Below are 27,617 nucleotides of genomic sequence, written 5' to 3'. Positions count from 1 at the left end.
CAGGAAGCCAGACTCCGTAGGAAGAATTAGAAGCAGGAAAACATTTTCTCCTAGACTGAGCAGGGAAAACTGTGTCTAGCCCTGGACCCGGGATGCCTCTCATGCATTGTGTTGTCTTTATTCAAGAAAGCGTGGGGTGGGCAGACTGGACGGGCCACGTGGCCTTTATCTGCCATCCTGTTTCTATGTTTCTTTTATTATTATTATGACTGTTATCATTTGCTTCTCTTGTATATTTGAATCATTTTCACTTGTCCAAACTCTTACACCAATCAAGTCTCCTGAAGGCTGGCAGGGTAAGGCTGGTTCTGTAGTGCCGGTATTGATATGAATCTAAGAGAAATGAGAATTTCTGAACTCAGATGAGTTAATCTGAGAAGTTTATCAGCTTCAGCATTTCTACATGTGACTGATTCCGGGACCTGGGACCCCTGCTTCCCCTCACAGACTTCTGGTAACTGGGGGGGAGGAGACTGAGGTCATGCACTGCTCCAGATTAGCTCTGGCCATGTAGGGGCCTTTGGCCCATAAATTCAGAGAACTTCGCGCTGTTGCTGTGATGTTTTTCAGACGTCTGTGACAGAGAAAGGGTTTCTGTATCACTGGCTGTTATAGCTCAAAAAAGATAGAGTGGAATGAGAAAACTTACAAAGAAGGGTGAGAAAAATGATTAAGGGGATGGAACTCCTCTCATATGAGGAAAGGCTTAAGAGGCTAGGCAGGATCTGAGACGGGATCTACAAAACCCTACAGGCAACGCCATGAAGTTCTTAGAAATGTTGACAGAATGGAATACAATTATTTTAAAATAAATAAATGTCTACAAGAAACAGAAGCAAATATTTTTTCACTCCATGAACAGTTCAGCGCTGGAAGTTGTTACTAGAGGATGTGGTGACAGTGGTTAGCATATCTGGGTTTAAAGAAGGTTTGAACAAATTCATGGAGGAAAAGTCCATAAACTACTACTAAGATAAGTACAGGGAAGCCACCACTTATCCCTGGGATTGGTAACATTTAATCTTGCTACTCTTTGGGATTCTGCCAGGTACTTGTAAACTGGATTGGCCACTTTTGGATGCAGAATACTGACCCAGTATGGCTATTTTGATGTTCTTATGCTCTTAAATCTGTGACTTTTTCTAGTATATAATTTGAGCTTGGAGCCTGCACCCTTTGAGATCAAATGTCAGGAGATGAATCATCTAAGCAAAGTGATGAGTAAGATCTGAACTATGTGAGGGTCTTTCATAAAAACAAGGAGCCAGCGAGGCCACTGTGACTTCCAGCAGCCGTGTCATGAAGACAGCCAGCCTTCTCCTCACTCTGCAGCTGGTGGCTTCTCTCTGGCTGTCTTCTGCCTCTGGTCTGGTCTGCTCCCCAAATCAGTATGCGTGGACAGGGCACTGCTGCTCCAGGTGTCCAGCGGGTAAGTGAATAGTCCTGTTCCTAGGCTGAAATCTCTCCGTGGGAAATTTCCTTTCACTTCCCTTTTTCTAATCTAATCCCTATTCAGGTCCAAGATGGACTTCTATGAAGAAACCCACTAATCTCTGGGAATTCACAATTTAACAACAACAACAAAAATATATATATATATATTAGGCAATCCCTTAAGATCCTAACATTAAACGTTACACATATCAAGGATTTGTATTCAACACTTTTTGGAAGACTTAGAAGTCTGTCATTTTATGTAATTTATTCAAAAGAGAAACTACCTGGAAAACTCTTTGGCACTCAGAGGTTAAGTATAATTTGTCCGGGAGACAAGCACCATCCCTTGGGGTCCCTGTAGAGTGCGACACCTTTTATATGAGAATCAGGATATCGATATTTATGAAGTGAATACATAATCTTTGTGGAAGTGTGCAGGGCTTCTTAGAGAGAGATGGAGGGTGTGAGACAGCCTTAGGGCTTCTGCCTGGGTGCATGATTAATCTGTTTCCTCCCACCCCCACTGATCTTGGGCTCCTTATTTATATTTTTCTCTTTGTCTCTCTGTCGTTCTCCTTCCCTCTCTCTTACAGGGACACACATGCAAAGCCGCTGTACTTCTACCAAGGACACTCTCTGCCGTTCTTGTCTGCAGGAAATTGAATATAATCCTGAGTGGAACACCAAATACCAGTGCGAATCCTGCCGACAGTGTGTGAACCGTAAGTGAGCAAACTCTGAACTTCCAAAGAAAGTTCAGAGACAGGAGGGATGTCTTAAGATGGTCATTTGACGCTTCTCTTTTCAGAATTCATCTATAAGAGGCATTGTAACTTGACAACGGATTCCCAGTGTTTATGCATAGCTGGAAAGAGATGCTGGGATGAGGGGTGCACACGCTGTATCACAGACATACCTGCCAGTACACCAGGTAAAATCATTCACTCTTGAAGTTAAGACCAAATCCAGAGAAAGGGGAACAGGAACATCTGGAAAGCCTTGTACACAAATCTCATAAAATGAGAAATAATGTCCTAGACGTAAAAGCAACCGAGGAACAGGTACACCCCGATATTAGGGTGGTCACAGAGACATGGTACATGAGAAACCACCGTGTTTCTCTGCTTGTCTTACAGGGTTGTTTTTTAATTTATCGGCCCAGAAGGTGTTTGAGATCAGGAAATCATACGAAACTGAGTATAGGGCAAGATGTCAATCTCTCATGTTAGAATTGGTGCAGCGATGCTGTCTGTGGCAGGTGCCAAGCTTTGGAATGCGTTGCCTGGAATTTTGCGATACTGTGCTGGGAGGATGAATTTTAAGAAAATGCTAAAAACTCAATTGTCAGCGCATTAGTTTTTTTATGAGAGCTGTTTGCAATTGTGTCTGTACGTGGTGTTTAGCCTGTTTAAGATTGTAATCTTTGTAAACCGTATAGTTAATATACAGAATATAAATTTTTAAATAAAGCACATCTGGATTCGGTTATACTGGGCTCTAATCCTCTCAGGAGGGACAAGGTACACTGGTGGCTAATGTGGGAGAAAGGAATATACATCAGGATAACATAGGGACCTCTTTTGCGGGCATGGGTGGCTAGAGACATTCACAAAATTGCAATCAACGGGAAGATGCTGATGTTGATGGTTCATATTTGAGCTCTCACAGTAGATATTTTCCTTATATTCATGTTTGTTTTATAGTTCTGGTTATGTCAATGTTTAGTTTATGATCATTGTCGTTGTCATTATTTATTTTTCTCATATACCACCTACAAGCCTGAGCTTTCAAAGTAGTTTTCCATTGAGGTACGGCTGGTAGTGGGGTGATCAAACGCTACCAGTGCTGAGTTTTCTGGCAGCCAGCATTGAATATCTGGGTTTTTAAAAAGGACAATAAGTGCTAACCTTGCCTGGTCAGTGCTGGACATTACTTGGATCTGCCTCTGAAATGCCCCAAAATAGTTGTCTACGAACCACAAATATGAAATAGAGTAAGAAGCAAAAGAGGCTGCTATAGATTAAAAGATGGGCCATTTGGCCTTTATCTGCCGTCATGTTTCTATGATCAAATAATGGAACATGAGAGAGAGAAATAAAATAAGAACCCCCCCCCTCACATTTGCAGATTCACTAAACTGTTGGGGTTTGTTTCTAATGGTTACAGATGCTGGTGTGCCCACAGCCACTGAGAAAGAGCAACACACCTGGCCCGTTCAGAAAAGTAAGTATACGACGTGTACGAGAAAACCGTCCTGATTGCCTTTGAAGTACATGATGGGGGGGGCAGGAGAAAAATGTATGCACACGGGGGTTGTTCCTGTACCTCTTTTTCTCACCTGATGTAATGTTCTCTCTCGTGTAGGTGAGAAGCCTCCCAGAAGTCAGGATGAACTAGTACTGTTAATGGCTGGTTTTCTGTCTCTGGCCTTCTTAATAACTTTTGTGTGCATCCTTCACAGGAGAGGGTGTCAGAGAGACAAGGCAGGAAAAGCAGGTCAGTCACTTCCACCACTCCAGTTCCCCCTCCCATGTCTGGTGTTAGCCTGAAAGCAAGCAAAGGCTTGGGGAGATCAGCTGTCTCAGGGAGGGAAGAATGACAAAGCCCCTAATGCCTCCATTGGGTCCAATGACTAATCTGTGGTCTGTCCATCATTTCTGTGTAGGGATCCGCTTCTTCTGGTTTCCCACTTGCTGTTTCCATTTCACAGACAGGGTTCCTGAGTACTTTTCATGGTATATCAGGTTTGCTCCATAAGTGTTGAAAGTATTTTTGTGGTGCTTTTGTCACATCACTGAACGACATCAGATTTTTTTTTTTTGTATAAAATCATAAGAACAGAATAAATGCCACACTGGTCCATCAAGCCCAACATTCTGTTTCCAAGATCCCAAACAGCAGTTCCATTCCTTGTTCCATTCAGGGAGAAGCGAAGGTTACCTTAAAATTACATGGCCTTTAATGATTTATGGACTTTTCCTCCAGAAACTTAACATATCTGGGTTTAAAAAGAATTTGAACTGCTCTCACCATATTTTCTGACCACAAATTTCAAAGCTTAATTGTTCATTGAGTGAAAAATAGTTGTGCCATCCCTAAAGCGTTCCCGGTAAGCTACTATTTGAAAGGTTGAATAACCATTTTCCATTCCACCGAACTCTGTCATAAGGAAGCCATTTCATACCCTTTATCGTAGCGTATTGAAAACTGTGTGCCTCAGAAGATTCCAGCGAGGAGGAGGCACGCCAGTGCCGGCTAACTGCTTTCAGGTTGCGCCTAAGTCTCTTCTCCTCGCTGGCGTCTCTGCTCCTTCTCCTCGCCTCTCTTTCTGCAACACTTCCCCACCGGCGATAATAGGAGGCTCATTTCTGTAAGGGGATGTGTCCTCATTCTCTTCTCACCGGGGTCAATATTTAACGGCAAACCTGCCTTATAATTTTAAAGATAGAAAAGGTTTATGTTCAAAATTATACATATTTTCAGTGCTGCATTGAAAATATACAGGGTGTCCACCAAGTCTCTACAATTTCAAGATTTTATTAAAAAAAACAAATGAATAGACAAATCTGTGGAAATTATGACAAAATGAGGAGGAGATATTGAAGGGTTTTTTGCCTCATTTAATACACCTCATTTAATACACATGGATGGATTTTGAAGGAGAATGAGCAAAGGATTGTCTTAGACGATCGATGTTTTCCTCCGATATTTTTTGTCGTCCCTGTCTTCCCCAGATTTCTTGTGCCATGCACGAATTGACGGACGTGACGGTGGATGTTTTCCACACTGAGTCCTGTAGTTTTGCTGAATCTGCATATCCGATTTTGTTTCAAGAAACCACGATACACATTGAGCCTTTTCTTGAGGAGTAGCCATTTTTTTAATTTTTTTTTTTGGGGGGGGTTATTCAACAGCCTCTCTCTCTTTCATCAACAGGGCACCTGAAATACCCAAATGCAATGTGATTACAAACTTTGATAACGACTGAGTACAAAGGACAAATTTGATTTCACATATCTTATCAATTGCCTTTTTAGTAATTTTTTGAAATTGTAAAGAGACTTTGTGGACACCCTGTACAAGCTATTTACCCATCGGCACTTCAATCCATAACATACATTGAGAGCCATCCCCCCAAATGCACAAATGCCAATGTACACATTTCTGTAACTCCCCCTACGTTCCACCTAAGACGCCAGAAATGTCTGCACACAAAGTGAAGATAAATAAGTATGTGGCATCAACACACGTACATAAGAAATGCCCATGGAATTTTAAATTTACAGCAGTCTGTTTCTCTCCTTCATCTCTGCCTGTTTCTTGCCTTTCTCTCTTGTCTTCTGCCTCCAGCCTAATATCGCAGTGGCCTTAGAACCTGGGGGATTGGGTTCAGTCACTTAACCCTCCATGGACAGAGAAAATGTCTGTACGAAATAAATGTAAACCACTGTGACTGTACCACAAAAAGGTGGTCTATCAGATACATGAATCTTCTGTTTTTTCTTCCAGGGCTCTGTACAGGGTCTGGCTTCCCAAACGAAAGACCCCTCCCTAAAATACTACAGGCACAAGAAACAGATTCACTGTGTCACTGTTCTGAAGAAGAAGAAGGGAATGCCCCAGTCCAGGAGGAGTACCGCAAGCCAGAGTGGGAACTGGAAACCTCAGACCCCCAGGACAGATAACCCCGGACATGAGAAACACACACGCCTACACCATACAGCCACACGTTAGTTATATGAATCATGTTCCTCTGAAATCTGAGGTATAATCAGTCTTCAAAAGGCTCTTCTTTCTTGGACTAACCTAAGGCCATATAAGAAGTATAAACATTTCTAACAAGCTTTTGCAGGCTAGAATCTTGTTCCTCAGGTCAAGCCTGATTTTATTCTGTAACTGCTGACAGGACCTCTGGCCTTCAGGGAAAACTAGAGGGAGGTGAGGGGTTCCGTTCTTTTAAATGTTATAAAACATCGAATCGATTTGACATTTAAGAATATATGGACAGGTTTTTTTATACAAGGAGAACAAGGGAACCGAGACTGTTCTCAGTCATTATTTTACGGACATATACAGTGTTTTAGCTAACACGTAAGTCTACAAAATGTCTAAACTCACAAGATGACTTAGTTTTATTCTTTCTCCTGTCTTGTGATCTCACGGACAAAGTCTACTCTGTCCTGCAGTGCGCAGACATGAAACAATGCAAGCGTGAAAGAGCTCCGAACCAGGGTTTTATGGGCCTGAGCTTAATTTTATTTTGCTTTGAAGTGCTCTGTACTGAAATATGAACATCGAAGAGCACATCCTTCCTCATGTGACTTCACAGAGAATAAAAACACATCTCACTTGTTGTTTGCTGAAGTGTTGCACCAGTGACTTATTTCCATTGGAGCAATCTGTTTCCCAGGTGAAAAATAGGATAAAATGTACAACCCTGTCCTAACCCTTTGCTGAACTCCTGTTACTACAAATAAATAAAGCAACGCAAGGTGAATTCCCACACAATTACTGACTAAGCGGCTCCAAAGCAACAGAAGAGCTGTGTGTGCTTGTCATGTGTCTCTAATCATTTCATTTGTGTTTGGCGTATTAAGGTAGGCCTCTGTAGACAAGGGGATGCCCAGGTGGCATCATAAAGGTCCTGGCTTTGATATACTACCTCTCTGTGGAACGATCGATGCAAAGCAGTAACAAGTCTTATAAAACTCTCAACATTTACAGCACTATTTCCTCACTTTATGGCATGCATACGTTATGTACACATGGTGCGTAACCATCACAGAATATGCACACCAGAGAAATGTGTTGTTCTGGGCTGGTATCAGCGCATGTAGGGTTGCCAGACGTTCAGGAAAACCCGGACCTGTCCTCTTTTTAGAGGACTGCTCAGGTTCCTGGCCGGACTTTCCAAAACCCGCAGTTTGTCGGGTTTTGGAAAGCCCCAACGAGCTTCGGCTGCATCTGGAAGGCCTCTGAGCATCTGCGCATGCTCAAGGCCCTCTAGATGTGGCTGGAACTACTCAGGGGAGATGAGGGGGTGGGGTTGAGGGCGGGACTTGAGGCATAACTGGGGGTTTGTGAGGCTCCAAATATGGTAACCCTAAGCACATGAAAGAAATGCACGTGCCTTTCACCTACTTTGCATTTTGTTAGTGTGCTTCCATCGCACATATCATTTAAATGCCATTAGTTCTGAGCATTCCAGGGCTACTTTTCAGCACTGTTCCTGCGCTCTCTTGCCGTAGTGCTGAAGTGATTGTGTAACTTTCGATGAAGTTAATTTTGTGCAGCCTTTTTCCTGCAGGGGGCAGCAAAGTATAACAGGTGGCATCACTCCTGAGACTTGCTCTCATTCCACCATTTCGATGCAAGACTACTGAAAACGAAAGTGAATGCAGTGCACAATGCATATCCCTCTCTCTGCCCCTCAACAAAGTGAAAGGAAATGAACAGAGTCTCTGCCATCTCTTGCCATCTGTCTCTGTGGGGGAGAGTGAGCAGGGCATGGGATTACGCTCCAGCATGAGAGCAGGGAGCCAGGGCTCGCTCATAGTCTCTCTCTGCTTCTGTCTCTGGCAGTCTCTCTGCACTGGTGAGTAAAGAAAATATGGAAACTCATCTAGAGAGGCTGTGGGTTGGTGTAAGATGACAGACACAAATAGACACTGGGCCCATGCATAAATGGTTCTACTTGCCTTTTCCATGGCCATTACTAGCTGTGTGGAGGTTAACTCGCATGGCTACCATTGCCGCAGGTAGACTGCATTAAAATACTAGTACTGTAGTCCTTAACCATCCCACAACCATGCAGAAACAATGTTTTTGATGAGTGTTTAGCTTGAGAATCTATTCATCAGGTCTGGGACAACCTTGAAAGGTTGGTTGAGAGGAGAGGATATCTAGCAGCACCCCTTCTCTCTACCTCCAACCAGACAATCCTGCCCTAGATTGCTTTATGCATGGATCCCATGTCCCTCCACCCCCTAAAAAAAATCCCTGGTGTCTAGTGGCACCCCTCTGTTCTTACCACCCACCTACCTGAGCTTCCCCAACTTGACTGACAAAAAAGAAGCCCTGGTGTCTAGTCGTACCCACCCCGAGCCCTCACCCAGACTCCATGTGGAAACTGATGAACTTAATGGCTCCTGACTTATTTAAGGGATGGGTTTTGAGGTGTGTCACTAGTCATCAGGGCTAGTGGAGGGCACACTAGATACTGGGTATATTTTTCAGGGGTCGAGAAAGGAGAAGAGGCCTACCCAAAAATAGCACAGCCTGTTTGCCCTTCCTGTCAGTGTCTTAAGCCAATCACTGCTCGGGCACTGACAGAAAAGTTGACATTTAGTAATGAGATGTGGATTACTGTTGTGGTTTTAACATGGCAGTAATTGGCTGGATCATTGATTACAGCATTCTCATTTCGCAGTGGAGGGGGGCCCTATGGCGAGGCTTTCTGCCTGGACCCCAGATGGTACAGGCACCTTATATACTGGGTCTTCAACCAAAGGAAGCTCGACGCGGTTAACAATAAATTAAAAAAAATAAACTGAAATACAAGAGTTAGTTTTCAAAATGTTTAGCGAATAAAAAAGTTTTTAGCAGTTTACGGAAGAAAGACACAGATTCTGAGACTCCAAACCAAAGATTAAACAGGCTGGCCAGATAAGCAAAGGAGGGGAAAGATGGGTAAAATTAAAAATAGGAACCGGGAAGACATGGATAAATCAGGAATCGTTCCCTTTTTGATAAGATTTACAAACTTTCTTCTTCTGAAGGGTCTGTAGACATCACTCCTTCCTCCCAGATGCAGAGAACAGTGGACCTTGTTCTGGATTGTATCTATGTATCGGAGAGCACTGGGCACAGTGGTATGTTTCCTGGTGGCTTTACTCGGGAGAAAGCTCTTCTGGTTTTCAGGAATGTGAGTGTCCCTGAGCATGAGTCCCTGGATGGTTTCACAGACTTCCAATCACAACCAGAGGACAATGAAGCCATGATCTTTGAGGCCACAGGTAAAAACAAGGGAGTGCTAATTTGCCTAAAATTCTGCCCATTACATAGACAATATTAAGGATTCATTGATTTATTTTAAAAATTTCTATACCGTTTAAACCTAAACAGTTTATATAATTGTATATATAAAATTCTATAAAACAAATAAAATCAGACAAGCATAAACAAATAATTAGCTTCCAGAATGTGACATGATTGGGAGGACAATACCATTGAAGTCTGGGGGCGAATGACATGGTTAGGACTCTGAGGATGATACCATTGAAGTCAATGGGGGTTAATGACTTGCTTAGGAGGGTGATACCACTGAAGTCTCTGGTGGTGATCCATTAAAATCCAAGATATTGGGTAAAAAGATCATTTTTTCTTCCTGTAAGGATGTTGTTGCCAGCATTGCTGAGAGAAACTTAGTACAGTCATATAAACTACAGCTACTCCTTCAGCTTTTCATAAAGGGTACTTGCTCTGTCCAGAAACCCTCAATCCAATTGGACACTCCTGGTTAGTGAACAGTACAATGAAAACATGGTTAGAGAAGTGGGTTGTGGACCTGGGAAACCGTGGTTAAATTGCTGCTGCTCTGTGATACTCTGTCTCAAGTCATGTCATCCTCCATTGCTTCAGATACAACTAGATTAAGAACATAACATAAGAACATAAGCAGTGCCTCTGCCGGGTCAGACCACAGGTCCATCCCGCCCAGCAGTCCGCCCCCGCCGCGGCCCAACAGGTCATGACCTGCCTGAATCACCAGAAGGGGCCCCCTTGCTCCCTAGGTTTCTCATCGAAGTCCTATCTTCCCATCAATGTCCTAACCCTCCGGCCTTGCACCTGCACGACCTGGTGAGCTGTCTATACTTATGCAACACCCCAGCACCTCCCTCAGTACCCCACGATCCCCTTTTCCCTCAGGAATCTGTCCAATCCCTGTTTGAATCCCTGTACTGTACTCTGCCGGATCACTTCCTCCGGGAGCGCATTCCATTTGTCCACGACCCTTTGGGTGAAGAAAAACTTCCTTGCATTTGATTTGAACCTATCTCCCTTCAGTTTCTCTGAGTGCCCCCTCGTACCTGTCGTCCCTTTTAGTCTGAAGAACCTGTCCCTGTCCACCATCTCTATGCCCCTAAGTATTTTGAAGGTCTCTATCATATCCCCCCTGAGCCTCCTCTTTTCCATAGAGAAGAGCCCCAGTTTATCCAGCCTCTCGGCATATGGGCAGTTTTCCAGCCCTCTTACCAGTTTCGTTGCCCTCCTTTGGACTCTCTCAAGAACTGCCATGTCCTTCTTGAGGTGCGGCGACCAATATTGAACGCAGTATTCCAGATGTGGGCGCACCATCGCTCGATACAGCGGCATGATGACTTCCCGCGTCCTGGTTGTTATGCCCCTCTTGATGATGCCCAGCATCCTGTTGGCTTTCTTTGAGGCTGCTGCACACTGTGCGGATGGTTTCATGGATGGATCCACTAGCACACCCAAGTCTCTCTCAAGTCCGGTGTCTCCCAGCAATCCCCCCCCCCCATTTTATACTCGAACAACGGGTTCTTTTTCCCTATGTGCATGACCTTGCATTTATCTACGTTGAAGCGCATTTGCCATTTGTTTGCCCAGTCCTCCAGCTTATCGAGGTCCCTTTGCAGTTCCTCACACTCCTCCCTGGTCCTAACTCTGGCGCAGAGTTTGGTATCGTCTGCAAATTTTATAACCTCACACTTTGCCTCCTTTTCCAGGTCATTGATAAATATGTTGAAGAGCAGCGGCCCCAGCACCGATCCTTGTGGCACACCGCTCGTGACTCCCCGCCAGTCAGAATATTGGACCTTTACTCCGACCCTCTGTAGTCTACCTGACAACCAGTGCTTGATCCATCTGTGTACATCCCCGCCCACCCCGTGGTTCCACAGTTTCCTAAGCAGCCTTTCATGTGGCACCTTGTCAAAGGCCTTTTGAAAATCGAGGTAAATGATGTCCATGGGTTCCCCTTTGTCCACCTGACTGCTTATTCCCTCAAAGAAGTACAGAAGGTTTGTCAGGCACGACCTTCCCTTACAGAATCCGTGCTGGCTTGTCCGCAGTAGGCCATTTTTCTCGATGTGCTCGCAAATGCTGTCCTTGATCATTGCTTCCACCATCTTCCCTATAACTGAAGACAGGCTCACCGGCCTGTAGTTCCCGGGGTCACCTCTCGATCCCTTCTTAAAGATAGGTGTGACATTTGCCAGTTTCCAGTCCTCTGGTACCTCTCCAGTTGTCAAGGATAGGTTGCAAACATGCTGGATTGCGGCCGCTATTTCCTGTCTTAGTTCCTTTAGAACCCTTGGGTGGATCCTGTCCGGTCCCGGTGATTTGCCGCTTTTTAACCTGTCAATCTGTTTGAGGACAACCTCCCAACTTACCTCTATATGCCCCAATTTTTCGGCCTGCTCCCCACTCATGAGCTCCTCTGAGTCCGGTATATTGGACGTGTCCTCGCTTGTGAAGACCGACGAGAAGAACGTTAGATAGTGGGGCCAAAGTGATACTTGCCTTTGTAAATCATCTTGAGTTCAGATTTAGAAAAAGTGAGAAATGCATATAAAGTCCAAATCCATCTGAGAGAGGGATGTCCAGACAGAGCAGGAGCCCTCTGATAGCAGCATGGAGACCCAACATTTTCAGAGTTCATCAGTCCTAAATGAAGACTCACTCATTATTGATAAAGCCTTGTTCTTTTCCAGTTACAGATGTGGAGATTCCTGAGTCTGAGGTACTGCTCCATGCTGACTGCAATGGGCAGGAAGTGTCCTGTGAAATCAGTCAGTATTTTCCTTACAAAGAGGAGGGAAAGACAGGATCTGGACAGGAAGAGAACACAGCCTGTTTCGTTAGTAGCATTCACATCTCCGGGGACAGTTTCAGTGTCACCACAGTGATGAAACCCCCCCCATACCAGAAGAACAGTGTTGAAGGAGACCAGTTGCATCCCAGACTGAAAGTTCCTGTGATGACAGGTAGCTGATCTTTGTATTTTCAGATGCTAATCTGGGACAAAGACTGTGCTTACTTTTTACCACATTGAAACTTGTCATGAGAATAAATGTGTGGTCACTTGCTTCCACCTTCAGACAAACTGTTTTGCTTGAAATGTATATGAAAAAAGTGTGGAATTCAATCTGTGCAGTATTTTTCTGGTTTTCATGTTTTTTTCTCTCTGCCTAGTTGCGTTTGCTGTCTTCACGCACACCCCATCTATAAGCACCCGACTTGGAAGCTCAGGTAGACTAGACTGTGGGGTGAAGGTATCTACCGCAGAAGCTGTCTCTGTAGAGTGGTGGATACAGCACAAGGGCAATGGACGGAGTATTTATCTTTACCAGCCAGGAACAAAAGTCAACAGGGAGTCTTCTGGCCCATGGATGGACACCCAAAAACTACAGGACTCTGGAGATGCCTCTCTGATTATAGAAGAGTTTACTGTAAGAGATGAAGGAGCTTACATTTGTATGGTATCAACAACCCACTATCATGCTCAGCAGATCATACAGGTGCGGGTCATAGGTAAGCTAAAACTGTGCTGTTCCTCTTTTTAACAGAAATCCTGTCTATGGGGTGGGGGAGATGTCAGAGACTGGTAGGAAATCCTATCATGGTGTCAAAGGACTGAGGGGGCAGAGACAGCCACGGCAGAAAATCCTATGATGGGGATCATGGACTGAGGTGTCAGAGACAGCCATGGCAGGAGATCCTATCATGGTGGCAAAGGACTGATAACATAAATAGCTCATGGCAGATCATACTTAGTACTTATAGATTGAGTGTGCAAAGAAAGTCATGGTAAGAGATTCTGTTGAGTTCAAAAGCTGAAGATGCCAAAATAGTCATAGCATGAGTCTATTAAATTGTTCATTAATTTCTTATCCGAGTTTCTTTTGAATTATCCAGAACCTCCAAAAGTGAAACTGTATTCAACACTGTCCCATGAAGAGAGGTCTACGAGCCTACTGACGTGTGAAATAAGTAATTATTACCCACTGGATGTCCATGTGACGTGGGCCCAGAAGGTTCCAGGGAATGAGGGCAAACTCTTCGAGATCTCTGAATCATATTCAACTAGTCATCGGGAAAACCGAGATGGTACATTCACCATTAGCTCCACTGTCAATGTGAAAGTCCCTTCTCCAGAGGAGAGAGCAACAACCTACATCTGCAGTGTATCTCATCAGTCCCTGGATGTGCCAATCACTGCCAGCCTGCAACTGGACCCTGCAGGTAATCACTTCAGCTTGAAGCAGCTTTCTCAGGGTCCAGAAAGCCAATCACACATTTTCTACTCACTTGGTTTCTTAATCTTCTCTGGAACAACCCCCTATCCCTGTCTCTCTCACACACATATATACAACTGGAACTAAGCTAATCTTCCCTCCACACACCCGGTGCATATTTCTGAGTCAGACATGCTGACATCACACACACCACTAACTGCACTTGTCTTTATCAAGCAGATGTGGAGTCACCTGTTGGCCTTGCTGGAGCCTCCATTGCAACCATCATCTTCTTCGTTGCAATCTGCTGTTTTTTAAACACGAAAAGGAGAGATGAAGGCCGGAGCCAATGCGGGAGGCAAAAAGCAGTGGATGAGAAAAAGGAGCCTTAACTTTATTTGTGGTAAAATTAAAGATAATTAATATGTGCCTTACCACTAGAGCTTAATTTATTAAATAGAAATTAGATTTTTATATTAATACCATTAATTTGTAGCTTTAAAAACATCCACTAAACCCCAGTGTAATTTCTCTCCTTGCCTCCTTTCCATTTCACTCCTCCTATAATGTCACACCCTAATGATACCTTATCTACTCCCACCCCCTGCCACATCACCCCATTTATTCCACATCTTTAGAATGGGGTTACACAGTAAAAGCAGCCAGGGTACAACAGCAGATCTCTTTTCCTCAATCTAGAGGTGATGGAGTTACACAAATGGAAAAGATTTTGGTACTTCATTTTGCCTCTCTTTCTCAATATTCTTCCTTCTCTGGGCTCCTCACACTATTCCTGCCTCTCCCTCCCTAGCTGGTGAAGTTCTGTCTCTGCAATTGGTATTTCTGCTGCCTCCTCTCTTGTATATGGCTCAGATCATGGACTTGTGGGGAATGTTGCCAGCTGGGGGAGGGAAGGAGAGATACTGGGCTACTAGGGAGAAGAGCCATAAGGGAGTAGGCACACAGCTGAAGGTTCACATAGGGCAGTGCTCTCCAATCTTTTTCTGGTAAAGGGCCACAATGAATATGAGAGAGCTCCAAGGACCACCAAAAGATTTCAAGCTTCCACACAATACTAATTTTGGTAAACCACTTTGACCTGCTTGTTCAGACTGGATATTAAACATGAAAAATTAACACTAACATTGATTCTACAACACTTCAATGATACATTTTAAAATCTCACTTTATTTTGGATTGTCAACAGTAGTAAATGAGACACTTGAGTAACACACTTAAGAGACTGTTTGCAGTTAATTCAAGTATATCGAGGGAGCAAGACTGAAATTAACGTATTTTCAAGATTTGAGGGCCACAATGGGAACTTCAAGGGCTGCATGTTGAAGACCTCTGACCTAAGGCATCAAATACCCTTGGACTGGCCCTTCGTAGTGTGGCTAAAGAGGGAAGCAAGGTTGTGTCATAAAATGTTACTTCTCCAACCAGCACTCTACTTGCTTGAGTTTCGCAATAGTAATATTAGCAATAATGATTAAAAAACCAGAGGACCCAAGAGCCAATGGAAGGTCAACACACCACCCATAGCATCCATTTATCCAGTCCAGCCCCCCATTTAGACACCTGCCATCTGACCCTGACCCCTTATCCACCTACCTACATACCACCTCTTATTACCCGGTGTGGTTAAAGGAACAGATGGCAACCAGCATTTTCCACATAAATTTTATTTTTTTTTTGCGGGGGGAGGGGAGGAGGATTTGTTTACATGACTAAACATGCCCTTTATCACATGCAACATCTTTACACAGTATATATCACTATTTCTGTACATTTTCAATGTACTTACAATAAAGACAGACGAAGAAACATATATAACAACTAACACACAGAAAAAGTTGTTTTCTTATTTCTAACTTTTTAATACATCAAGAGTTTTTTAGCTTGTACACCGTATGAGGAAGAACAAAACTTATAGTGTTTTACAACATCTCTGGCTTATCTCAAGACACAAAAAATGACTGAACTTATTAAAATTTGACATTCCAGCCCCCCTCCCTGCAGGAAATGGAGGCTTGAGATCATTCTGAACCATGTGTGAATGGGCAGACTGGATGGACCATTTGGGTTTTTATCTGCCATCATCTATCATGTTCCTATGTTTATCAGTCATTTCTACTTCAGCATCATAGTGCCAAAAGGGGGAGACTAGACCCTCCCCATAAATAAACCATAGGGTGTGTGTAGGAGGACCATGAAGGTCTGTGGATTGAGCAGGGTAAGGGCCCAGGATATCGTAATTCAAGCCGAGGAGAGATGACCTGACCCTAGCCTAGCCAGAGATAATATCTGCCCATTCCCACCCCAAGGAATGATGAATCCTTTACCCGTAAATTCTGAGACAGACTTTGGCACTCAAGGTATTTATAAACTTCCCTTCCCCATTTCCAATGTAAAGGAGCGAGAGCTGTTCCTACCAGCTTCATCGTCCATGTACCACCAGTGCTGCAGACTGATCCCTCTCGGCCTGTACAGGTAGCTCTATGGAGCCGTGGTATTGAAAGCAGACCACGTCTATCAGTCTCCTTCAACCTAGCTCTGTGGGAAATGAGTTGAGATATGGGGCACTGAACCAATCCAGAGACTCACCAAAGGTTATGACATCTTCCCACTGCAGCAGGTGAACTTACACTGGCTGACGCTTAGCTGAAAATTGTTCGGAAGGGCCCACTTATGGCGTGGAGCAGTAAAGCCTGAAAGAGGCTGATCCACAGGAAGAGGGGCTAACTGTGTTTTTTTCCATCTTGTCTTTATGTCAATATCAGAACACAATATGGAATCAGAAACACAAAAAACACGACGAACGAACAGCAGGAGACTGAAACATGCCTGTGTGGAAAACAAACTTGGTTTGGGACCTACGCTTTACCCTGCTTTGGGTGCTAAGATATAGGGCAGGAGAGGTGATGAAGGATTAACGTGGAGCAGAGATCATATGTGGGACTTGATCAGGCTGTGGAGGTGAATAATATTCTACCACAGATCACTGAAGCGGGAACCTATATGCTTCCCAGGTGGCTCTCACCTTGATGTTTCAGAGACGGTGTTTAAAGACAAGCGGCACTCCACTAGAGCCCCCCAGCACTTCTGTTATCTGAGTAGACATGAGACAGATTTACTGATGCTCACACAGAGAACCCAGACATTCACGCCATCTTCAAACTGGAGCTGGATCCCAACAGCCTCAAAGTCCTTCAAGGTGGTATATGGTGGAGACACAAGCACAGAGATGGTCTCAAGGTGCATTAATACACAATTGTCAGATATCCCAGATGCAAGAGAAAGCGCCTCAGGATCGAAACTACACCCCCCCTTCCTCAGGATTCAGTGAGACTAGACACATTCTGCACACATTAAGAGAACTATAGAAAGGTTGCCATGAGACCTAATTCTGCAGGCCCCGGGCTTTCCTATTCACCCCTGCAACGGCCTCTATCCTTACCACAGGCGTCACTGCCAGGACAGGCAGGTACAATATCTCACACAACTCCCCATTATATAGGAATCAAACAGGATTACTACCCTGCCCTCCACACACAAATGAATGTACCAATGCTCTTACAGAACTGTAAACTCACCTGCAGGGTGGCATCCCATGTAACAGCCCAGGATTTTCAAAGGATGACAGAGATCCCCACTTCTAACTAGTCATAACCCATTTAGAAAACATTTTTCCACAAACTTTATAATTTTCTGCCATTTTCATACCTGCTAAATGAATTCAAAATGGCTACCTCTGTTCACTCATTCAACTCAGAAAAATGAATTGACTGTAAACAAATCAATTTTTTTTTCTCAAAAGTGCAGAAATACATAAATGAATAGCAATAAAAATATTTTTAAAACATAAAGCTTGGCTAAAAATTCTAAGGCAGAATCATATAATAAAAAAGTAGGAAGAGATAAGGCAGAGTATATTGCTGACAAGGAAGTGAAAGAGGAAATGACATCAGACGAATAGTAGAAGGAGAGGACGGAGGTTCTTCAAGTATTTTCAAGTGCAAAAGTAAACTGTAGACCAAGAGAAAAACAGTGAAAGAGTTACAGGAAAAGTATGTCACACTCCCCCCCCCAAAACAAATGACCCCTTAACCTCCTCCATCACCCCCATAACCACGTTGAGAAGTATTATCTTCATCCCTCTCACCTCTGCAGTGCTCTCTCCCACACTAGAGGTGACATTTTAACATCCACATCCCTGTTCCTGTTTATCCAACCCCCTTCTCCCCCTCCCAGTATCTTCCAGTAAACTCACTTATAATGATCACCACGATGATAGCACATATGGCTCCCATTATAATCATCATCTGTAAAAAGAAGAGAGGGTTAAATTCACTAGGAGAGAGAAGGCACCACGGAAACTGCCTCCCACCACCACCACCAAGAACCCCTGCTGCCTTCCCGTATTGCTGACGACACGGTGTAATCTAAAAGAGTTCATTTTCAAGATTCTCCAAAACTGTCTCTGTAGGATTTCAAAAGAACCAGAGCAAATCCACGACTTTTTACCCTCTAATCCCTGGCTCTGTTGCTCACTCTTGGACTCTGACCTCTGTATAGTCATGCGTGAATTCTATGATTCCAGAACCTTCTGTACTCCCTGTTGAAGTTCGATAATTATTTATGTAATGAAGACTGTATGTTGAGAATGAATTGAAATTTGTTAGGCATTCAAATGTACTTATGAATGTTATTTTAATGGAAACCGCTTAGAGCAGGGGTGTCCAACCTTTTGGCTTCGCTGGGATGCATTGGCTGAAAAAAATGTTTCTGGGGCCACACAAACGCTGCAGCAAGACAGAGGAAGGAGCCGGCAAGACGGTAAATACCCGGGGGCAGCAGAGGAAAACACTGCATCGCCCTCGACTGAGGCCGCACAAAATACTTCACTGGGCTGCAGGTTGGACACCCCTGGCTTAGAGTATAGGTGGTATATACATTTTTAAATCAATAAATCTCACTAGGCCTCAGTCTCTCACTCTCTGGGTGTGACCTCAAATCCTCTGCAGTACCTTACAGTTCTTCCACCAGTATTTCCTCTTCAGTTGTGCAGCTCTGGTTTCAAATAATTCTGCTCCTGCCTGCAGCTTGTCTGCTCGGTCATCCAACTCCGACAGCTTTTCATCCCTTGCTATGACTTTATCCACATTGTCTCGCATGATATCTACAACCTGAAAGCAGAAGGAAAGATTAGGTTCTTACCTCGATGATTCCTGACCAGTGGGTTTATCTATCTTTACCCGCAAGAAATGCAGAAGGCATCATCTACTTTTTCAGCTTTGCCTCCCTGCCCACTCTCCTCAGTTCGTACCAAAGCAGTTGATAACCCTTAGAAGAGAAATAACAGGGTGGGGCACAGGGAACTCCCCAAACACATAACTTAATCTGCTCTGCAACACAAAAACAGGTGCTTAACAAATGCAACATCGCATAAACAAGGTGAAACGGAAAAAGCACCTACCTGAGAGCAATCCGCACTAACACCTGTGGAGCTTTAAAACCTTCTGATAAAGGTTTCATTATATAGCCAGTACCTTAGCGTCTTTTTCCAGCATCTTCTCATGCATGGCTACCTCCAGACAAGCCTCTGTAGACTCATCCCAGTCTGAGACCGAAAACAGTCTTGAAAACTGTTAGGACCTGTTGGACGACAATCGTTCAGCACTTCCAGGTAACGAAGAAGCACTCTCCTGACATCCAGCAATGCCAAAACTTTGCCCTTTTTTCCTCACCTCTGTGGAATGAATAGCAGGTAAGTGGACTTCCACCTTTGGGAGGAATGAAGGCACTGTGCCTAAGGTCACTCCCATTTCCGTAAGTCAGAGAAAGGTTTCCCTGCAGAACAAGGCCTGAAGTTCCAAGACTCTTCTTGCTGAGGTGATGGCTACTAGGAATATCATTTTGACAGTAAGATCCATTAGGGATGCCTCCTGTAAGGGCTCGTACAGGGCCTCACTGAGAGCCCACAGCACAATGTTATGATTCCACATCTGAAAAGGCTGATGCACAGGTGGGTGTAACCCTAAGGCATCCTTCAAAAACATTGAGATATCTGGATGGGAAGCCAAGGACCTCCTTTTTTTTTTCAAAACTACACTCGAAAGCACATGAGACTCATCACCTGTACTTTGAGAGAACCAACTGAAAGTCCCTTCTCAAGATCTTCCTGCAGAAACGAGAGGACCATTGAAATGGAAGCCCTAAATGGCTCTATCTGTTGGTCCACACACTAGTGCTGAAATGTCTTCCATGCTTTGATCCTTGACCTGGCAGCTGGGCTTCAACGTTAAGAAATGCAAGATCATGCACCTCGGCAGCAGAAATCCGTGCAGAACTTACACCTTGAATGGTGAGACCTTATCTAGAACTTCAACAGAATGAGACTTGGGAGTGATCGTCAGTGCAGACATGAAAACTGCTGATCATGTGGAGAAGGCTTCATCTAAGGCAAGACAGTTGTTAGGTTGCATCCGCAGGAGTTTCGTCAGCTGGAAGCCTGAAGTTATAATGCCATTATACAGAACCATGGTGAGACCTCATTTGGAATACTGTATGCAATTCTGGAGGCCACACTACCGAAAAGATGTGCTGAGAGTAGAGTTGGTGCAACGGATGGCCACCAGGATGGTCTCGGGGCTCAAGGATCTATCGTACGAGGAAAGGCTGAAAAATTTGCGGCTGTACTCACTCGAGGAACGTAGGGAGAGAGGAGACATGATCGAGACATTTAAGTATATTACCGGCTGTATTGAGATGGAAGAAGAGATTCTCTTTCTCAAAGGACCCTCAGCCACAAGAGGGCATCCGCTCAAACTCAGGGGCGGGAAATTTCACAGCGACACCAGGAAATATTTCTTCACCAAGAGAGTGGTTGATCCTTGGAATGAGCTCCCGGTGCAGGTGATCGAGGCAAACAGCGTGCAAGAATTTAAGAGCAAATGGGATGCCCATGTGAGATCCCTTGGGATCCCTTGGGGGGATAGTAGACTTGGGGGTGGGTCAGTAAAGTGGGCAGACCTGGTGGGCTATGGCCTTTATCTGCCGTCATCTTCTATGTTTCTAAGCCTTGGAACCTACTGTGACCACTTCAAATAACCTTTTCCATGCTAGGGCTGTGCACTCAAGAGTCAGGCTGTCCAAAGCATTCCGGATTCTCCAGGGCAATTGGCCCCTTTGAAAGGAGCGCTGGCTGGAGAGGCAGTCGGAGACTCTGGTCTTGCTGAAACCGGGCCAGATCCATGTTCCATGGCCAACCCAAGACTATGAGAATTACCAGCCCTCAATATTTATTTATACCTTGTCCTCCTAGAAAGCTTAGAATGGGTTATAACAAGAAATGAGAGGTGCAGATATTGTGACAGGGAGAGTCTTGTCATGCTGGAAGAAACCCTGCAGTGCTCTAAAAGTACCCCTAAACCTGCTCCTAGAAGCAGGCAGGTTAGGGAGACTGCCCTGCACGTGAAAGGCAGCCCTAATTTGACTCGATTATACTTGCCTAGCTCTAGTGTAGGAAATGCTAAAAGCTGAGAACTACAAGTACCAGCAGGCAGCAGGCTGGGGATAGCAAAACCCACAAATGAATTAGCTCCTGCAATCAGCTCTGAAACGGGTGTGGTCTCTAGGCAATGGAGAGAGCCACAAACCTTTAGCCTCCCTGAACCCTTGGAAAGAGGCAGACCTGTACAAACTAGGGGTCAGAAGACCGAAACCAGCATTTCCCACAGGAAACAGGGAGAAAATCTCAGGACTGAAACCTGTAAGTACTCTTCTGAAGGTAACAATGCTTTTGATGTAGAAATGCCAGAAGAAATGTGTACAATTGATTATGAAATGGAACCTGAGGACATGCTTATAGAGTAAAGCAAGGAATTGCCTCACACACCCTAATAATAGAAGCATCACTACTTCTGATATTGTACAAAACACAGGAGTGCTGAGCAGTGCCAGCCAGTTCCAGGACTTTGATATTGAAAGTTTGGCTTTTGTTTTTGATATAACTGAGAAAAGCTGTGGAAAACTGCCAGATTGTGGAACTGTAAACTAACAGGGCAAGTTTGTGTTTTGGTTCTCATTGCACCAAAATCTAAGGAAGAAAATAAAGGAACAATAATTCAGACTGAACACTTTTTCTTGACATTTTCATTTGATGCAGACACCCTGCTGCCTTCCATGCCTCGTTCAACTGCTCGGCCGAGGTTTGGATGACCAGGTCAGGAGTCTCTGGCTAATCCAGTCCAGGCCTTACCCGGTCAAAATATCTGATGGGGATAACAGCTAGTGGTCATACATAGGGGTGGGCAAAGCAGGATCACAAATTCAAGGATTGCTAGGCTTGTCAGGGGTTAGTGGATGTGAGCAGGACAGTTTTCTAGACCAGGGGTAAGCGATTCCGATCCTCGAGAGCCTCAAAGAGGCAGTGCATGCAAATTCTTCTCATATGTTCATTTTGGATATCCTGAAAACCTGACCTGCCTGGGGCTCTCGAATTGCCTACTCCTGTTATAGACCACATGTAGCACATCAGATTGGAGGGTGGCTCATTGGAAAAGGGAGGTTTTCATTGCCTTTCTGAAGTCCATCAGACTTTCCAGTGACCTGATCTGTGGAGGTAGCATGCTCCACAGTCTTGGGAGGAAGTGGGTGTAGGAGCACTTGCGTGCTGTTTCCAGGTAGATGGATCGTCCAGGAGGTATGCTGAGTCATTTCTCATTTTTTGAGCAGAGTGAATACCTGGGTGTGTAAGGTTGTAGTTTGGTGGATATATATATATGGTGGAAGTTTTGTAGGCCAATGTTAGACCCTTAAAAATACAGTAGGCTGAGCAGAGCGCAAGTGAGATGGGGTTGCGGGTGCTGAGATTCTTCAGGAGTCAAATTGCTGCATTTTGGACCCGTTGCAGGCCATTAAACAGCATATTGCAGTATTCCATTGCGGGAGAGAATGAACGCAGAGAGAAGCTGGGTGAGGTCTGGTTCAGACAGATAAGATCGGATTTACAGAATTACTCATCCTGTCATTAGCTACGGGTGAAACGCGTACAACAGATCTCTTGTGGGCCAAGCTTGTACCAGCTCGGACCTTCTGCTCGAGTACCAAACAGAATTGCTGTTCTGCACGGAGGCCATCAAATCGAACATCAGACGCCCCCCAGCATTTCACCTAAGAACATTAGAATAGCCTTACTGGATCACAGCCCAGTAACCCGTTCTCAAGGTGGGCAATCCAGGTCCCTAGTACCTGGCCAAAACCCAAAGAGTAGCAACATTCCATGCTCCCGATCCAGGTCAAGCAGTGGCTTCCCGCAGGTCTTTCTCAATAACAGACTATGGACTTTTCCTCCAGGAACTTAATCAAACCTTTCTTAAAACCAGCTACGCTATCCACTCTTACCACAACTACTGGCAATGCGTTGCAGAACTTAACTATTCTCTGAGTGAAAATAAATTTCCTCCTATTGGTTTTAAAAGTATTTCCCTGAAATTTGAGGGCCTGGGAACTGAGACAGCCCACCTGAACATTGTCCACTCCCATTACATGTGCTGCCAAAATGGCTTGCAGGGGGTCTTCCAACTTTATCGGAGCACCCTTGATGCCTCCTTGTCTGCTGACATATGCCACTGCTGTGCCATTGTCCAAGAAAACTCTGACCACCTTGCCTTCCAGAAAAAGAGAAGTCCATAGGCCATTATTGAGATGCCTTGGGGAAATCCACTGCATCAAATCTGTTTTGCTACTAGGGATCTAGCTAGAGACTTGTGACCTGGGTTGGCCACTGTTGGAAGCAGGATACTGGGCTTGATGGACCTTCGGCAACTCTTATGTTCTTATGTTAATCTTCTGAAATGCCTGTAGTGCTAGGCGAATGGCTCTCAGCTCCAATCTGTTGATCCTCTGAGAGGGTAACTATCAGACCCTCGCAGTGACCTCCCCAGCCATAAAGACTGACATCTGTCATCAGAATCACCCAAGAGGAAATACAGAGTGGCAAGCCTAATTATGGCCCCTTATCACTGCATTGACCAACTTCAGATCTATTTAGATTTCTATCCCATCCTCTCAACAGCTCAGAACAGATTACAAAAGGACATGAAGCTCCGTCAGCATCAACGTAATCTCCAGATGTGAAGGAAAACCCGTACACTGGGTCTTAGAGCTGCTGAAAATTACGCCTACACACTGCCAGATCCTCACCCTGGTCCAGGGCTGGAAGAATCTGACTCCCAATCATCCCAGCACTTCCAGTGCTTTCAGGACCTCTGCCTGTGATGGACTCTCTCTTTCTCTTTTGAATACTCACCACCTTAACGTCAGCCTGTTAAACTGACCCTTTATATTTCAGCTAAGCATCATACATTAGTGTCACAAAATCAGAATTAAACAGCTGACTTGGATCCCGAGGACCTCTGCAGTGCTGCTTGCAGGCTCCTCCCTGCAGCTGGGTCATTAATGCATTTTCGCTTTGCTGCCACAGCATCATCAGAGGGCTTTGGAATGGCCTTGTCATTCTGAGCCTTTGGAGGGACCAGGAGAGGATAAGCTTTAGCTTCCATCTCCTGTGCCCCATGTACGTAGTGAACGAATGATCCTGCACTAACCAGGGTCAAACTGCCTGAGGAGTCCATCCCACCTGTTTTGAGGCAGATAGAGGCTGCAAATCCAAGATGGCCGCAGCCACAGCATTCTGGCACCAAAAAAATGGCCCAGGGGAGCTAAACAAAAACTTTAAAAATTAAAATTTGGGGATTTTGGAGGTGGGGGAACCTAAAGGAAGCTCCAGACCTGAGGGCAAAACTCCAAATTTTAGATTCCCTCGATGCTTCCATAGACAGCAATAGACTGTACTGTGCTATGCCTCTAGAGGCTTGTCTCATTGGCTTGCCTTTTCAACAGACTCTAAGAGCTTGAAAACCTTGACCCCACTAGCTCTTCTCGCCTCTCCAGGAGGAGGGGACACAGCCGGCACCCGCAAAGTCTCCCAGACCAAAACGGGGCCAATTTCAGCCTGCGCTCAAGTGCCCAGGGGACCAGACCCCGAGCTGTGACAAACGGTAAAGCAGGCCGGCTACATAGACTCCCTGTTTAAAAGGGGTTTCTCCCAGCTACAGAATCCAAATCTTTTCCTAGGAACAGGAGTTCCAGGAATACTGGGGACCTCTCTAGTACAAGAAAGCCTCGAACTCAGCTAAAAAAACCAAAAGCATAAAAGAAAGTCAAAAGCAGAGCAGATAAAAACACCTTCTCAACTCGCTTTCTGAAGGAAAAAAATGAGGCGTAGGCAGTGTCCAGTGATACAGGGAGGCAGAGCTGAGGAAGTGCATTCCTCATGGATGAAGATACATAAACCCACTGGTCAGGGATCATGTGCTGGAATACCAAACTTATCACACTCGCTCGCCCACACACAGCCAAAGGAAAGGGGGTTCATGAGCCTGGCACAAAGATATTGTGGAGAAACAGGAAAGATTTCATAAGCCCAAGACCAGGACATTCTGATGCGGTAGGAAGAGTATGAGAGGAATTAACCCCCCCCCCCCCCCCCCCAGGATACAGTAGCAATGACAGACTATTCACACATTCCAAAACTGGCCTCTCACCTGTTCCACCTCTGCCTGTTGTTGCTGCAACCTTCTATTACTGGTGAGGTTGGGAGGAGCACCCTCAGGCCCTCCAGGGGCCAGGCCGGCAGGGGGAGCAGACCTGGAGAAGGAAAGGATGAGAACTGAAACCTGTACCAACCTCCCACTCACAATGCAAGCAAGACGCCTTTATTCGAATGAAAGGCCTCTCCATTGTTACCAGTTTGAAATATTGGGGTGTCCAAAGATTGGTTTGAAGGTTCAAGAACTTTTTATCTCCTTCAAGCTCAAGCCTTTGTCACTTCTTTATGGGATTCATAGAACAGCCTTTATTTGGGTTTGCCAATTTCTAAGGCATGCTTTACCAATTTGTCAGGATGTCATGGCTCATCTTTTATCAAATGTTATCCGTTTTAATCATATTTCACCAGTGGCTTCCCAAAGCTTGGAGAATAAATCCAAAGCTTGATCTTAGCTAATTTTTTGAACATTTCCAGAGCTCCTGGGACTCGGAGACCAAATTGCTGCTTGATGTTCCATATGGGGAGGGCTATTCCCCAAAACTGTGCAATTTCCAAAGCAATTACAAGTTTACCCAGAGTTTAGGGTTACATTCTCACTGTCAGGAATTAGATACTGTATTTTGTTTTACTTTGGTAGGGATTATGTTATGCTTTGATTGAAACACAATGAAGATAGTCTCAGAATCGTCATTATTTATATAGCCAAATCTATTCTCCTGGAAGGCCTGTGCTTGGCTTTTTCTCACACATGGAATATCATAAGAAAAATAATTTCTAAAAGGTGAACTAGATGCAGATAGGCTGGTGGAAAGAGAAGATGGCTTAGGTTTCTTTATGGCACTCCACTTCTACCCTTCCAACTGTGCACATGCCCTGGCACCTCCCTGCCTGCACTGGGTTGCATTTCTCTCCTTTACCTACCCTCTCCACGGGATGGCACTGTCCCTGCAATCCTCCCCCCCCCCCACACACCCCCTCATGCATAAGCTATTGCACTGGCTAGCAGCGCTCTCTGTGCCTCTCCCCTGTTGCTGCTGCACGGGATGGCATTGCCTTGGAGGGGGCAGATCGATTGGGCAATGCCCCCAGCCCCCTCCTCATGCATGCATAAGATGCCAGTGCCCCCCACCCCCTGTACTCACATGTCCGCGCTGGGATTCGGACTCCGGCGCTGCTACACTTTCGCCTTTTTTCCTCGGCTCTGCAGCAGCAGCTCCAGAGCGCGCGCCCGTGACGTCACTCGCCAGACGCGCTCGCGCACTACCCTTAAAGTCGCAGGCGCAAAAGTCGGGCGGGGGCTCCAGCCCCGTCCTCTGCCTCCGTGAATGCGGCCTTCCTAGTGCATGGCGGGGAGGGAAGTTCCTGCAGGTGGCGCTGCTGAGCAGGGGAGGATTTGCCAGAATGTCCCTGCCCTGCCTTTGGCCAGGGTCCTGGTGAGCCGGAGGGAGGTGCCCTGGCACAGGAGAGGGTACTGCAGTGGCAGCAGGACAAATCCCCAGTTGACTGCAAATAAAGCAAAACACACCTTTTCTTGCACTGACTGTGCATGTTTTGTATTCACTTCCCAAGGCAGGGTTACCAGACGGCTTTTCCAAACCTGGCACTTTGAGTTTTGAAAAGCTTCTGGCAACGGTGGCACGGCATCGCATGTGCGGGTCCATTTGGAGAACCTGGTAACCCGTCTTCATGTCATAAAGAAGCAAATATTGACATATCAGACTACATAGCACCCATTGGAATGCTTTTCATGTTAAGTGACCTAGAGAAAGTCACAGGGACAAAGTTTGTCTTCATTTGCACAAGTCTCCAACCCTTATCATTTTATATTTAAATTATTATTTTTTTTATTAAAATATAAAAAGGGACAATATTCTGTACAACTCTTTATAAATCCCAAATCGAGCCTTCCATTTCGATGGGGTTTTCAGTTGCCTGAGAAGGTCATTGGATTGTCTTTGGGTGTAGAAGAGAGCCTAAACTTTGTCATGTCTATTAAATGTTGAAAATGTTCCTTGAGGCCAGAAACGATGGGTGAATCTGTTGCAGGAAGTCAGATGGGGACATGATGGTAGGAATTTGATCAGCAGACAAGCTACAAATTATGTCATTTAACAAGAGTTCATGGAAATCCAAAAGCAGCTTCTGCAGGGTTTTGTTTTGTTTTCTAATCATTGAATTCAGTTGCCAATTGTCTAAGATGGGTGAAGTTTTTGTCCCCGTTCCCATCCCTGTGTCATTCTATATTAAGAACAGCTAACTAGGTCAGACCAATGGTATCTTGATTCCACAGGTGTTTGTGACCT

General features: G+C 45.0%; 4 protein-coding genes across 9 annotated transcripts in view; 3 read left to right on the top strand and 1 right to left on the bottom strand.

Annotated features, from left to right (window-relative positions):
* The first annotated feature begins 243 nt into the window (after positions 1–243).
* LOC117349856 (CD27 antigen-like) lies at positions 244–7,184 on the top strand. Of its 2 annotated transcripts, none has more exons than XM_033923488.1 (6): positions 244–1,429; positions 2,031–2,159; positions 2,246–2,368; positions 3,604–3,660; positions 3,899–3,933; positions 5,947–7,184. In XM_033923488.1, exons 1-6 carry the CDS (start codon positions 1,300–1,302, stop codon positions 6,169–6,171), a joined length of 699 nt encoding a protein of 232 aa, XP_033779379.1. In that variant the 5' UTR covers positions 244–1,299; the 3' UTR covers positions 6,172–7,184. The 2 variants fall into 2 exon arrangements, with proteins under 2 accessions (XP_033779379.1, XP_033779378.1); XM_033923487.1 differs by having other exon boundaries at positions 255–1,429; positions 3,802–3,933; positions 5,947–7,179.
* A 583-nt stretch (positions 7,185–7,767) lies between these two features.
* Positions 7,768–14,131, top strand: TAPBPL (TAP binding protein like). Its single transcript, XM_033923782.1, has 6 exons — positions 7,768–8,032; positions 9,216–9,452; positions 12,174–12,446; positions 12,655–12,993; positions 13,378–13,704; positions 13,938–14,131. The coding sequence occupies exons 1-6, from the start codon at positions 7,945–7,947 to the stop codon at positions 14,087–14,089; spliced, it is 1,416 nt and encodes a 471-aa protein (XP_033779673.1). The 5' UTR covers positions 7,768–7,944; the 3' UTR covers positions 14,090–14,131.
* Positions 14,132–15,084: 953 nt separating this feature from the next.
* Positions 15,085–26,632, bottom strand: VAMP1 (vesicle associated membrane protein 1). Of its 3 annotated transcripts, none has more exons than XM_033923798.1 (5): positions 26,457–26,632; positions 25,310–25,412; positions 18,728–18,886; positions 17,971–18,022; positions 15,085–17,726 (listed from the first exon to the last, which is right to left on the bottom strand). In XM_033923798.1, coding segments are annotated over exons 1-5 (333 nt in total). In that variant the 5' UTR covers positions 26,459–26,632; the 3' UTR covers positions 15,085–17,709. The 3 variants fall into 3 exon arrangements, with proteins under 3 accessions (XP_033779689.1, XP_033779690.1, XP_033779688.1); XM_033923799.1 differs by having other exon boundaries at positions 15,085–16,907; XM_033923797.1 differs by lacking the exon at positions 15,085–17,726 and having other exon boundaries at positions 17,796–18,022.
* The window catches only part of LPAR5 (lysophosphatidic acid receptor 5), an 84,920-nt gene continuing 77,868 nt past the window's right edge, over positions 20,566–27,617 (top strand). For all 3 annotated transcript variants that reach the window (XM_033923792.1, XM_033923790.1, XM_033923785.1), the window contains exon 1: positions 20,566–21,471. The gene's annotated coding sequence lies outside the window, so the exon portion shown is untranslated. The remainder of the gene's footprint in view (positions 21,472–27,617) is intronic.

Source organism: Geotrypetes seraphini, chromosome 16 (assembly GCF_902459505.1).
Source record: "Geotrypetes seraphini chromosome 16, aGeoSer1.1, whole genome shotgun sequence".
NCBI classification, from domain to species: Eukaryota; Metazoa; Chordata; class Amphibia; order Gymnophiona; family Dermophiidae; genus Geotrypetes; species Geotrypetes seraphini.
Note: the sequence above shows the minus strand (reverse complement) of the source record. Positions and strands in the feature narration are given on the sequence as shown.

Excerpts from the sequence above, each read along its gene's own strand:
- VAMP1 (XM_033923797.1), bottom strand. Across the intron at positions 18,887-25,309 it reads AACAGGCAGAGGTGGAACAG|GTTGTAGATATCATGCGAGA; the intron begins GTGAGAGGCCAG and ends TTCTGCTTTCAG. Across the intron at positions 18,023-18,727 it reads ACTGGTGGAAGAACTGTAAG|ATGATGATTATAATGGGAGC; the intron begins GTACTGCAGAGG and ends TTCTTTTTACAG.
- TAPBPL (XM_033923782.1), top strand. The coding sequence starts at position 7,945 with ATGGGATTACGCTCCAGCATGAGAGCAGGGAGCCAGGGCTCGCTCATA. Across the intron at positions 9,453-12,173 it reads CATGATCTTTGAGGCCACAG|TTACAGATGTGGAGATTCCT; the intron begins GTAAAAACAAGG and ends GTTCTTTTCCAG. Across the intron at positions 13,705-13,937 it reads CCTGCAACTGGACCCTGCAG|ATGTGGAGTCACCTGTTGGC; the intron begins GTAATCACTTCA and ends TTTATCAAGCAG.
- LOC117349856 (XM_033923487.1), top strand. The coding sequence starts at position 1,300 with ATGAAGACAGCCAGCCTTCTCCTCACTCTGCAGCTGGTGGCTTCTCTC. Across the intron at positions 1,430-2,030 it reads CTGCTCCAGGTGTCCAGCGG|GGACACACATGCAAAGCCGC; the intron begins GTAAGTGAATAG and ends TCTCTCTTACAG. Across the intron at positions 3,934-5,946 it reads AGACAAGGCAGGAAAAGCAG|GGCTCTGTACAGGGTCTGGC; the intron begins GTCAGTCACTTC and ends TTTTTCTTCCAG.